The 13,778-nt window shown below is 44.3% G+C and overlaps 1 protein-coding gene across 2 annotated transcripts in view; it reads right to left on the bottom strand.

Annotated features, from left to right (window-relative positions):
* VANGL1 (VANGL planar cell polarity protein 1) overlaps positions 1 to 13,778 on the bottom strand; it is a 42,227-nt gene that overhangs the window by 17,824 nt on the left and 10,625 nt on the right. For both annotated transcript variants that reach the window (XM_067302179.1, XM_013950146.2), the window contains exon 4: positions 10,164 to 10,771. In XM_067302179.1, coding sequence (XP_067158280.1) covers positions 10,164 to 10,771 — 608 coding nt within the window. The remainder of the gene's footprint in view (positions 1 to 10,163; positions 10,772 to 13,778) is intronic.

Raw genomic sequence — 13,778 nt, 5'->3', positions numbered from 1 at the left:
GTTAACATTTTCAGAAGACAATTTGAAGCTTGACTATGCATCATATAAAGCCAAAGTCTTCAGACAGCTTACAAATACTCCTGAGGAATTCTCCCTGAATTATATTAATAGTTATGAAGTAACTAAGTTTTTTTTTTTTAAATGAAAGCTAACAAATGCGATTTTAATTCTAAGGAATTAACAATAGAAAGTGTCCAAAGCTTCTACTGACAGCAAAACCTTGGTGCAGTAAGGGGGTCTCTGCATTTGGAAGATGTCTATTTGCTGTAATGAAAAAGAAATATTCAGCTCTTGTTCCAATGGCAGCCTGGCAAAGCGCTCTCTCAGGAAAAGAGGATCACCTCATCCTTGACTCCCAGCAGGGGACAGGATTAATGTGGCCAGACTTGGAATGAAGGTTGTCACTTGAGTCAATACAGCAGCTTTTAACTTCTTCTAAGATCTCTCTCACAAGATCTCAGAGCCATTCCAAGAAACTATTCCTGGACGAATGGGGCTCTCAAGCAGGATGATGCAACCAAGATTTGAGCTATGTTTTAAGCCTGGCCTAAACACAAATTTGAACAGGTTTAGTTAACCTGTTTGCTGAAATCAACTAGTTTTGGTCAGTTTGACAAAGGAAGCTGCTACAGTCATAGTGAGATTTCACTGCTTTTGTCCATGTACTGAGCACTCATCCAGATCCTTGTCCTACTGCAGTTTGGCATTATTTCAGTGCCAGTCTGCATGCATGGACCCGGAAAAGGCAGCATCGATACTACCCAGCAGCAGGCCCTTGCTCAGGGAGGAACATCAGCTCACAGAAACTGGGGCCCAGCCCTCTTCCGCACAGCACCCCTTCACAGGGGAGTCAACACCCCCCGCTCCACCCCAGTTAGCTTTGCCCAAGGAAAAGCAGCTTCATTTTAAAGCCAATGCTTGGTGACCTTACAAACACGGTCTACAGTTCTCCAAGCTAAGCATCCTCAAATCCATCCCCCAAAAGGCTGCAGCTGACTCTTCACAGAGACTTAGGGAATACAAACCAGGGTCAGCAGCCTTCACACGGCAACTAGGGTCCTTTGGGACAAAGGCCTGTTGTGCTGTCAGCCAGAACAGTTCTCCTCAAAGTTTCAGCCGATGTCCCCACTTGAGCTAAACTGCATAAGGTGAAGTTAAGCACAGCAGTGTATTTAAAGGGGTGAATGTTTGAAGGGGGAATCAAGTTATAACTTAAAATACTGCTCTCAGTTTCGTGGCAAAGAATTTTCTTTTACTACCATCTAACTCCCTATTAACTTTTTCCTTTTCCTTCAGGGTGAGGTCAAGAATTAGCTTCCAGTCTTCTTAGACATATGATTTGGGTTGTGCTCTATGATAATTGTGAATTTACAACTTCTTGCACACTTAACAAAAACTAAGCCCACTCCATTCCCCAAAGGGCACACAGCTCACTCCTTTGCAGAATATTTGTATTTCATCATTCACCACAAGAAATGGATGTTGAAGGTTGAGGGGGTGGATTTTTTGCAGCATTTGAAGACACTTTTATCCTAACGGCCACAGAATTCATTCAGGAGCTTAGGGAGACCATCTGCCTCTGTGGGTGGTATACATCAGCAGTTTGGAGGGTACAGACAGCAGGGGGGAAAAACGAAATGACATGACAAACCCCTTAAGTACAGGGTAGGCTGGAGTGCATGCTGTTTTTGTACTTCTGGGCATTGTCGATTTTTCAAGAGCAAACCAAAAAGAAGGAAAATCACTGCAGATGAAACCAATGGCATTTCCTCCATACCTTCTTTCAGAAGGACAAAGCCCAGCAGCTCCCTGTCAGAGAGCAAGTAACACTGTACTAGCCAGGGGGATTAATAATTGACTGCAGGTCCTTCATTTGCAAGTACACTCGTAAACTTTTAAAGTATTAAGTATTCCAAAAATGTAAGACCGCTCCAGGGTATAACAATCACCCTGTGCTACCAGTCATTGCTGCTTGGTGCAGCTACAGGAGCAGAATGCAACTGTTACCTGGGCTGTGGTCTAGTGTGCTCAGCTCCGTGCTCCTCTTGTAGAAAAAGACAGGAAAGGTTGTGTGGGGGAATGTGCAGGGGCTTGTGGGAGGAAGTGTAAATGCACTCTGGTCTTCTGGAAAGCAAAGTCTATGAGCCTGTATCAGTTCAGGTTTATATTGTTATTTTATTGACACATCTGGTTTTATTGAACCTCACAGAAGGTTCCCCACAGTCATAGTGGGGAGATACATATAAGAGTGAGCAACAAAACCAAGATCAAACAGGGGAAAGAGGCAGGAAGATAACCTTCGACACTTCAAGTCCCTGAGCTCTGTCACCCCTGGCAAAATGAAGAGAAGCTCTAAGTCATGTATAAAACTTTCTGAAATGTGTACACAGAAAAGGAAGAGGCTAGGAAAACATGCTCCTTTCAGAAGGACAGAGCCCTCCCAGGCTTTGGAGATGGACTTCACTGCACCACATGCAGCCACATACTGATGGTCAGTCCTAGACTCCTTCACCTCCCCTCTGTAATGAGAAGCATCTGGCACTCCCAGACTCTGCTCTTCACTACTATCACAACTAAGCATCATCTTAAGTAGGTGTTGCTCTGGCCCAAGCAAGAAGCCCTAGTTAGTCTTTTGTTGACGACACATCTCATGCACCATCAAACAGACCCTCATAAAACAGAATCAGGCACTGTTCCCATAACTCATCTTGAGCATCAAAGGAGCCTGTTCCCTGCTCTGCAAGAAACAGCACAAGGTTTTTCAGAGGTTGCTGGAAAATTCACATATGTGATTCCACTAGTATCCTCATGGCAAGATCAACCAGGCAAACTGCTCTTCTCTGTGGCAGCATCCTCCTGGAGGCAAGGGAGCAGACAAAGGGAGAGGGGGAAAGGCATAGCTAGTGACTAAGAAGGACTAAGAATGAGGCTGGAAGTTTTTTCCCCATTAAGTCATTAATAGATCAGCCCCAAGCCAGAGCTTCCTTCCCTCAGATCACTACTCCATGGTATGGGGTGTTTGAATGGTCCTAATGCTCAACTGCTCATGCCACACAACTGTGGACAGTGAGTTCTGCAAGCTCAAAGCATGGGAGTACAGAGAAGGGGCCCAGCCTTGGAGAGTATCAGTTACAAAAAGGTGGTTCTCAACACCCAGTGACTTGAACTGCGTGAACTGTCTCTGGGAAGACATCTGCTTGGAGGTCACAAGACTGACACCTACGAGTTAGTACTAAGAAGCTGCTGTGGAGCAGACAGCTCAGTTTCTTCAGGAGCTTCACACCTGCAGATGCAATTAACACCCATTTGGCTGGCCATTCAGAACTTCTTGGGAGGAGAGCATATTTAATGGTGGCACTCATCAGGTTTGGTGAAGAGGGGGAAGGACATGCATGTGCTCACCCTGTCACCTCATGCAAGCAGTGTAACAGATTTCAGGACTGAAAAAATGCATTCGGGAACAAGGCTAGTTCCACATAGACTAGAGGCTTTAGTGACAGAACTGCTGTGCAAAGTAGCTAGTTTATGGAACATGCTGTTCTAGGAAGCTCGTATAATCAAGGCAGCAGGACAGATGAGATGTTTTGCTACAGAACAAGGCAAAACCCACCAGCTCAATCTCTTTCATCACAGTGTTTATCACTCTGGAAGATGGTGAGGGTTGAAGAAACTCCATGGAGAAAGGAGGGTCGAGGCCTTTTAGCCCCTGGGAATGAAGTCCAAGCAAACTGTATACATATCGCAGAGGGCAGAAGAAAGGAGTGCACAAGCCCAGAGTGCCAGGTACAGCATTACACCAATGTACGCCAATGGTCCTAATACTCAACTGCCCATGCCACACAACTGTGGACAGGAAGTTCTGCAAGCTCAAGAATAGGAGCATGCAGAGTTCTGCAGTCCCACCTGTGACCACCTGATGGACATTGTGCATGTTCTCTCACCAGAATGCAGCATTATGGCAGCTCCTGCCCCAGGCAAGAGATCCAGTATACTAAACCAGTGGTTACGCCGATATATTTCACCATACTAGAGAACAGGGGCAAAGCTGTCTGTATATGCCATGGAAGCTTTCCTTTTTGTGGGGTAGGGAGATTTTATGACAGCACAATCTAGAGAAGTGTTGACACAAGTCTAGGCAAGAGTTTTCTGTGCAGCTCAAATATTGCATCATGTATTCTTGCTAATTAGAAAAATGTCACCCTTGGTAGGGGAGGCATATTTGAGCAACACCTAGCTGCTGCAAGATCAGATACCCAGCTCTGGGAAAGGCTTACAAATGCAAGCTATGGTATGAAAAAGCTTCTTCCCAGTCTTTAGCCCTGTGTTCACTCCTGCTACCTTCCCCATCCTTACTAGGGAACGTGGCTCCAGTGGCACCAAGGCACACACATAAGAGAGTTTATCAGATTAGGTCAGTAAATACTGACAGCCTAGAGATCAGTTTTACAAGTGACAGGTTCAATAGATACAAGACTGCTAACCCTAAAGAGCTGGATCAGCAGGGACATCAGCTTCCACTGCACAATTCTGTTACAGCTGCATTAAAGGTATATGGGTGACCATCACCTGCGGGTCAAGCACCCCATAAAGAGGCAGCAGAGTAGTTGTTTCAGTTTGGCTGGGTGACAGACTGTGATGGTGTGCTCCTTTTCCCCCGCACTGATGGGCTCTCTCCCCCTCAACCTGACCTCCCTGTAAACAGCACATATGTAGGGGCTAGTTGAGCATGAGCCAACTAAAGCCCGTCTAGTATGCAAATATGACTATGAGTCAATCATCTCCCCCCCCATAAATAGGGGGCAGCCCAGAGCCCATTGAGCTCTCCTCCATGGCAGTGGGCTGCACTGCAGAACCTCCTCTTGAGCAGGGACACCTCTCAAGGTTACTCCTTGAGGTTGAGAGATTCCTTACCCGCAACAGATCCTCGGTAAGTGATTAATAGCATGCTGAACTTCTGCAAACTTCACAAAACTTTGCCAAGTTATATCTCTGACCAATTGTGCACATAATTCCTTAGACATAAACCATTGACCAAGTCTGGGACTAGGACTGGATCCAGCCACACCTAGGCTCCTCTCCAAAGGAGTTTGGAAAGCAAGGGGGTCCAGTCTGAACCTCATGACTCAACGGGAGGGTCTCCGTTGCACACACATCTGACCCTGTCCTTCATGCAGTAAATAACTGAGTGAACCTTGCCAATCAAACCTTGTTAAATCGTTCTTATTTACGATTGAACTTTGTTAAGTCACTGTCTTACTGCAATAAACGTAGTGCTGCTTCCCTCTTACGAAGGAAGTGCATCACTCCTTTCGCAACACAGGCTCCCCTTTCAGTAAATCTGTTTGTGCATTTGCTCCATTGGTGCATCTACTCTCCATGTTTGTGAGCATGTACATGCTACAAGATTCTCACTGAGATACAGACAACTGCTCTAGAGAGGGTGCAGGCCCTGCAGAGCTATATACCAGTTTTGAGGAAGCACCTGTCCCCTTCTTGGGTTTTTAAACCACAGTTCGGCAAATGTCCATCCAAATGCAGATGTCTTGCAGAGGGACAGGCAACGCTAACAGACTTTTTTCATATGCAGCTAATATTTGAGTGCTAAGCTTCTCTTATTTAGATTAGCTTCCCAGCCAGCTTGTTCATAAAGGTAAACCTATGCTAGGGAGAATGGAAAAGCAGACTGGATCCCTCAGTGCTTCATATAGCCCAACATATGAATGAACTGTCATGATTGTGCACCTCACATCCCAACTTAAAAGAAAAAGGTAGGAGAAAGATCCACTAATAGATATTCTTAACCTCAGAAAACCAAGACTATACTGGGGCCGAAAGCTCAAATCTATAGCTACAGATCAGTAATTACCATGTGCATTTGAAGCCATTCATTTTCCTGAGCTGTCTAGACTAGCAGTGCTCTAGGGTGGGGAAAGACAATTCACTGGAGAGGAAGAGAATACATTTAGCATCCTAATGAAAAGACAGGAGGGTTTTCTCCAGCAGTGTATTTCCTACATAATTTCTGAGCCATCCAGAAGGAACTGAACTGTGAATGACATATGCTGCCAATGTCCCTATCCATAGGGCCTGCAAATCCAAGTCTAAGCTCAAACTACCAATGTCTCAACAGAAAAGTTATCTACTGCCTCTGCTACTATGCTTTGTCTCCCTTTCTTCTTGCTTCCACAAATCCTGCCAGCATCCCCACCCTACCTCTCTTACGTTTTCCCAGGCTTTCCTGTCTTGTATCTACTCTCTTCCCTCCTCTTTACCCATACATATCACCATGAAGTATTCCCCTGTGCAGCAAGTCTTTCCACCAGGAGCAGCCATACAGTTAGTAAACTGAGATTTGGCACGATCTTCATGGGGACTCCAATTTAATTTTTATCTCACCACCACCACGAGTCACTGCCAAAGGGAACACTCATTTATGCAGTCAGGTCTCTCAAAAGAAAAGTTACAGTCAAAGCGCTGGGGGTTGGACCAAGCCAGTCTACTAATAGATTAATTATATTATGAATTTGGGGAACTACTCCCAGATATGCTTACCCTCCTGGACCTAGCATCCTCAGGGCAAAGTGGAATACCTAACTCAGCATGTTCATCTTCTTTCCTAAACCTGGAGCCAGGGAAGGCGGAAAATCCTGTCCGTACCCTGCCTGGCAAAAACAGTTTTTCAAAAAAGGGTGGCTGATTTCTTCCCTTCTTCCTCAAAAAGTGTTTTCTCCTCACACTTGTGTAGCAACTCTCCGCGCCTCATCAGAAAAAAAACAATTTGAAAGACTCCAGTTTGGATTGAAAGGCTGATGTCAGCAATTTTGCTATGAAAAATCTGGAGCTGGTCTGACAAGCAACACTGAACAAGATGTCCTGAGAGCCTTCTTGCCCCCAGCCTCTGAAGTGCACTGGGCTTTTGAGGAAGGGGGACTCCATGCAGAGCCAGGGACCAAAACTTTTAGAGATTTGGGAGCTCTAAGAGGACAAAAGGCAAGACTGAGGAAGCTTGGTATTGATTTTGGGAGGCAGTGAGATTTCCATGCCTGTTAAAGCACACGTTCTCCTGTGAGGCAGTACCAGCAACCTACCTGATACACCTTTAGAAGTACTGGGGTGAGGTGAGCACACACTGTGGTGAATGGAAAGAGCCCACAGGCAGCAAGAGGTAGTAGATATAATACCCCATCATAGTTATGACCATTTCTGCAGCACACATGCGAGGCTGCTTCTTCTGTCTTCCTGAAGAATTCACACAGTCCATGCTCATCTTCACATTTTCCCTGCCCAACATTTTTCACCAACAGACTTCCTGTTCCAGTCCAGTGCCTCAGCCACAGGGCCACCCAGACAGAGGCAAGCCCTCCATGACCCTAACTGACACTTCACAGACAAGCATGGCAAGGCCTTTGTGAAGACTTTGCTAAAACCAGGCTGCAAAGATGTTCCCAGTTTGTGACTTTCTAACATTTTATATAGCTTCTGAAGACTTAGGATTATGAGATGAAGGAGGTATCACCTTCACTAGCTTCTTACAGTGTTTATCATACTAGGGCCAGATCTCATATTAAGACAAGCAGCTCTTAAGGTTTACACGTAAATAACTCTCCCCTGTTGCTTTTAGCAAAAGGGAGAGAGGGAGGAAGTGAATGTTCTCTTAGCTGGAAGACATCTGGCCTCTGATCAAATCTATACAGTTCCACCTTTACACTAACAAAGACAAAAAGGCAACCCATGAACTTCAAAGTGTGTGTCAATACATGTTATACTCATCTGCCAGAAACTAAGGAAAAAGCAGCACTGGTTTACTATTACTAGACATGTCTGATGAGACTCTCCTGTAACACAAGACACTGAAGCTCCTACATTCTGCGTGGTTTGGATTCGATATGCCAAACAAAATTGCAATCAGCTTGCCAACAAATGAGAAATTATTAATTTTTCATACATCTCAAATTTCACCCTAAATTTAACAATTCTTTGCTGCCCTTACATCACCCAAGGCATTTCAAATACTTTGCTGCAAGGAGAGCATTTAGAGAACACTGTTCCTAACCTGTGTGCTACAGGTCTTTAGGCCTTGATTCTCCAGAGGTTTAAAGAAATTCTTTGCCTCAGATAGCAAGATTACTTACACTGTTAAAGCCACATATGTAGATACTGGCAAGAGTAGAAACTTAATTCCTCTGAACACAAACCTGTGATCTAGTACCAAGCAACCAACAAACTCTCTCAAGCCAAACCTGCACATTGCATACACAGGTATGTATACACACACACACACACACACACACACACACAAAAAATGAACTTTCAGTGCAGTATTCACTGACATAACAAGTGCCCCGGCACACTTCAAGATACAAAGCCCTAACACAGAGGAACTCTTTGGCAGGCCTCTTCCCTTCTTCCTAGTCCAAAAGGCTGCCACTTACTACAGAGGAATTAATGAGCAAAATCTCATTTTTGGTCTCATTTCACAAGAAAACCAGCAGTGATTAGGTAATTTTTTAAACCCTGAAGGTGACCTTTCAGTAAGTCAATAGAAGTCCCCTCCATTACAGAAGAGGGTCTCTCCTTTACATTTTACAGAGGAGGAAGATACAGCAGAGTCCAGACCTAGCTTATTCAAAAGACCATGAGCTCCTTCATTAAGCAAGGAACAACATCCAGGAGTCAAATCCCAGACTTGAGTGTCAACCACTAAATCTGCTTCAAAGTAATTCCACTACTAAGCTATTGGTTGCAGGGGACTGTTCCTACATCCACTTAAACCAGAAGACACTAATCTCTCCATCTGCAACAGATACGCATGCCATAGGGATCTGGACAAGATAAGTTGAACAGACGTTTAAGTGCACACAGTCTGGAGAATCATCCCCAGATTTCAACTGCTACCTTCACAGCACACAAGAACTAAGGAGATTTCTAGACAGCTTCATAGGGCACGGCAACTAAGGAGTCTTTTTAGACAGCTGTCCTTTCTTGTACCTTTGTTGAGGAAAGCATTAACCCCAGCAGGAAAGGTGAAGCTGGCATGCATGAGTCATATACTTAAAGATAATGCACAGCTCTGAAAGGTCTAATCACTTCCAGGTTCATCTAACCCAGCAAATTGATCTATACCAATGACAGAAACTGCAGATACCAGCATGCTACAGAACCAAACCAGCAGCATCACAGCACTTTCAAGAAAAACAAGCTGCCTGCACCTACATGTGCCCCAGTATTCATTAAAACTAGTATTCCTAAGCACACAAACTGCTGGGAAATTTTGGTTGCATCAAGCCAACTTCTTCAGAAGGAGCAAATGCTATTTCCTCCAAGGCAGCACAAAACTCAGTCAACTGCTGGCTTCAAGAAGAAGGACAGAGTACCTAGTTACTGAAAGCAGCCTTCAGATTCCACAGTGTAGTTATCTGGCCGAGTCCTTCAAGGTAGTCCCTGCTTGTCACAGTAGCAGGCTTCAGAGCTCAAACATCTGAAGTGTTTCAACTGGCCACTAATGGCTCACGTAGGATCCAAATGATGCTGGATCCAACTAAGGGACATTCATTCAGGTCCCTCACATGATTCTTGGCTGCACAAGGCAGTAAGGACAAACAGATGTTGTCAACAGCACGTAAGCTGCTGAATGCTTTCTCACATAGGGCTGCTTACTTCCTTCAGCCCTGCCGCATGAACACAAGGGACTGGCTTGCTGTCAGCAGCCTCTGAAAAGTGATACAAATGGCTCCACGTGGTCTGAAGAGGTGCTCCCAAACTGGCATCTGGCCCATCCAACTGAAGAGCACAGACACCCTCAGCCAGGTAATAATGAAGCCTCTCCCCTTTCCTCCAGTAAGGGGACAGGGCAAGAGGCCCAGAGAAGACTTAAAACAAGGATCTCATCAGGCTTAGCCCAGTGACCAGCCTCAAATTGTGCTATCAGCTCTTTTCATTTACAGAAATGCACACTAGCCCTCTGAAGCAAGGACGGTCCTTCCCACACTCACAGAAAGGAGGAGAGGTTCAATCTGGTAATTTCTGAGAGACTCTGGGATTCCTCCAGGGAAAGATTCAGAAACCAGTTCCAGTGATGTCACTGGAACAAAAGCATTTGGTGCTCTGTGCTATAGCATAGCCACATTTATCTACACCCCTGGACTTCAAGGGTTTGTACCTACCTCAAGTGTCCCAAGCTGTAATATCGCGATTCTCCATCCGTTGACCGAACTACCTTGACAGTGAACATGGGCTGCAGCTGCCGTAGTTCAAGCAGCACAATGGCCAGGTAGTGAATGAAGAGTAGCGCATCCACAAGAGACACTGCATACTGCACTATTCCTTGGTAGTTGGTGTCCTTCGAGTCCAAAATGCGAACACCATAAAAGAGCCAGTAGGAAAACACAAACAGAAATATGAGGACCAACAAGAGGGCTCGAAACACAAACACCCTGGGTATATCTGCCTTGGGCTGGCGGAAGAACAGAGCCCAGGTCCCAATCAGGAGAATGACGAGTTTAAACGCCACAGAGATGAACAGTCCCTCACAGACAGTACCACATGGCTCCAGATCATCCCGCCACAGGATCTGGGGTAACAAAATGAAGGCGATGGGGGTGAGGAAGACAAGGAGTCCGAGAACAGTCGCCACAGTTAAGCCCAAGTAACGTTTGCAGTCCAACCCAACACTGTCCTCCAGATCTTTACTGATCCTGGCAATGTCCTCCTGGGAAATGCTGTGCTCGGAGGTGCCTGTGATTGCTGTTGTGGTCTCACCCCAGTTGTCATCCTGACAGAGGAAGAGATAAACAAAAAACAAGAGTGAAACAATCAAGTGGTTTGTTCCAGGTCTTCCATTTTTCTTGTCTGGAAAGGGATTGCTACAATGTAACAGACGTAAGTCTCAGGAGAGAAAAACAAACAAACAACAACAAAAAAAGCAAAGCAAAAGTACTACTTTCAACATCAAGCCTGAAAATTAACAAAGATTTAGAAACAGCAGCAGCTTGCCTAAACCAGTGACTAAACTTTAGGTGCTGCTTAAAAGGTGCAACTGCAGAGCAGGTAGCTCAGCTTTCTATGCCATTCACTGTACCTCAGAGGTTAACAAGTAATATCACATAACTCTTGGAAACTGCAGTAATCATCAGCTCCCACATGCAAGGCTAGGACTAGCACCCTTCCAGCCTGCAAATTCCATGGTGCAAGTGCACCACAGAATCACCTGGAAGGGAAACTTTCATTTCAGTGTTTCCAGCCAGTCATAATCATTACACAATCAAAAACATGTCCACACGTTATTTTTCCATCAATACAGAAGCAACTGTACTTTCAGCAAGTTCCTCCACTTTTTGCTTTTACTCTTCTATATGGGAATATTGTACACACTAGCTGACATATTCTAATAAAAGTTTAGTTCAACCAACAATTCACAAGTGGTCAAAGATGATATTTACAGGTATAGGGCTTTAAATTTAGGGGATCTAGACTACCAAGTAACCAGTATTAGAGTCTAGGACATTGTCAGATACCATTCAGCCTCAAAGAAGCCTACCTGAAATACAGTTGCCATCTAGTCAAGTTTCAGTTTATAGTAAGTTCTCCAAGAGTCAGATTTCTACCCTAGCAGACTTCAGAGGACATCTGCAAGCCAGTACTCCCAATCCATTATGCCTCCAATTGCTCCTCCCTGGTGCTGGTGTGGCTAAGGACTTAGGCTGACATGTACGGATTTGACTCACCACCCCTGTTTAAGATTCCTGACACTTCACATAAGTACACACTGAACAGTAGAAATGCTTCTAGGTAGCATGTGTTTTGTTCCTTGGCACCTTGTGTCTTTGTAGTTGAAACGTTCATTCACAAGCGCAGGTTTTGTTCTTTTACCCACCCTCCCAAGTGCATCCTTCTGCTTTCCATGTCATTAACAGGATTTCCATCTTTCCCCAGACTTCTGCAACTGCACATGCTGATCAAAGCACATTGCTTTAAAGAAACAAGTATTGTTTTTAACATGAGACGTGATACCTACAGAAATAAGCATGCTGCAGCACTGTATGACTGTGGAGCCTCTGGCTTATCAGAGCACCTTTTAACCATTATTCACTTCTTTTAAAGAGTTATGGGAAAACGTCTTCAAGAAACCTTGGGAGAGGAGTGGACAGAGACAGCATAACTACATTGAACAGCTCCAGGAATTTAACTTCTAATGCACTCCAAGACACGAATACCTCCCCGCCTAGAGCAGTAGGGCTTTGAGACAGACAGACCACAAACAGTCAGCATCTTGAATTAATTTGAGTGGGGTCCCCCCCCTGCAAAAAACACTTCTCATCAAAACAGAGGCCCCAGAAGAGATATCTGCACTGTAGTATGTCCTGAAAGGGAGCATAATCATATCACATTTTCCTCTTTGCTGGTGTCTCCAGTAAAGGAATCTAAGCATTTCAAGTATTTTATGCTTACGTATGAAATAACTCTGCATAATTTCTACAATTTTAAGGACTGAATAACTGCAGAAGAGAGAAGAGGCACATAAATACCACAGTGCCTTAAGGCTACAGCCCAGAGAAGAAGCCACACAGCCCTAGTCTTAGTCTACCTCTTGTAACAGCTCTTCCCATTTTAAGAGGCACAAGCAAAAAATCATGCAGTTACATGGAAACATGAGTCTAAAGCTCCAGCGGTACAAAGCTATCGGACCCAATCTAAGGCACCCCACTCACTAGGAGACAATCGTGCTCATGCATCAGCTTATTTTTCTTTGACTTTTTTAAATTCACATTGAGGAGGTCTTCATGAAAACAAGAAGGGCTTATGAATTCACTAGAAACTTTAGATCTATTCAAAGTAATAGCTGGGACTCATGAAAACAAACATCTCATCACAAAACACCAAGAGGAGGTACATAAATTCAGCCCACCTATCATCACAAAATACTGTTACAAGTACTATCATATACATCTTAGGTGGAAACAGTACAGCATTGTTTTGTTTTGGAAAGTGCAGAGCAGGAGCCCAACAACCAAGAATTGAAATTCCAAAAATCCAGCCCAGGAGGCGCTGAAACATCCTGCATTCTGCAGTCCGTCATGTCTGCAGCATCAGCCATTCCTTGTAAATGAATATGCACCTTCACATCAATTGCTGGAACTCCAGATACTGGAGTCTATCCAAGATGCAAGCTAAAAATAGTATTTTTCCATTCTTTGTTTGAATTAGTGTTAATACACCAGCTTCACCGTTAGGTTTTTCTTCTCGCTTGCTTTCCTTCCTAGCTATTTCACATTTGCTTTAAATTTCTTGCCTCCCTTCTCTACTGGGATTCTGGCTCTTAATGTTTTACACTATTACTCCTGAGCAAATCCTGTTTAAAAGCAAGTGCATATACAGGTAAATGAGTTGACCCAAATAATGCACAGTGAGATGATGAAAACAGATGTTTCTATAGAGCTTGGCAGATGACACTCTTTGGAGACAGAGCTAAATTAATGCCCCATGGGTAGTCACACCAGCATTGGTGCTGTCAAAAATAATGCTTGCAGAAATGACATAAAACTGATTGAGACCTTGGCTTTATGCATGAATAAGTATATTTATATCAAAGGCAAAGTGCAAAAAACTCTTGTTGTACCAGGCTAATTCTAAATGGAACTACAGCACTCTAGCTCTACAGGAGGGTACCAATAAATCATGATTGTTCATTACCAGCACGCAAGCAACATTTTCTACTCATGTGCTGGTAGCATCAGGCAGTCTGTTCCAGAAACCACACTCCATGTTCATTTCTGCTTCCT

This window comes from Apteryx mantelli, chromosome 1 (genome assembly GCF_036417845.1).
Source record: "Apteryx mantelli isolate bAptMan1 chromosome 1, bAptMan1.hap1, whole genome shotgun sequence".
Taxonomy (NCBI): domain Eukaryota; kingdom Metazoa; phylum Chordata; class Aves; order Apterygiformes; family Apterygidae; genus Apteryx; species Apteryx mantelli.
This window is presented reverse-complemented; position numbering and strand designations above follow the sequence as displayed.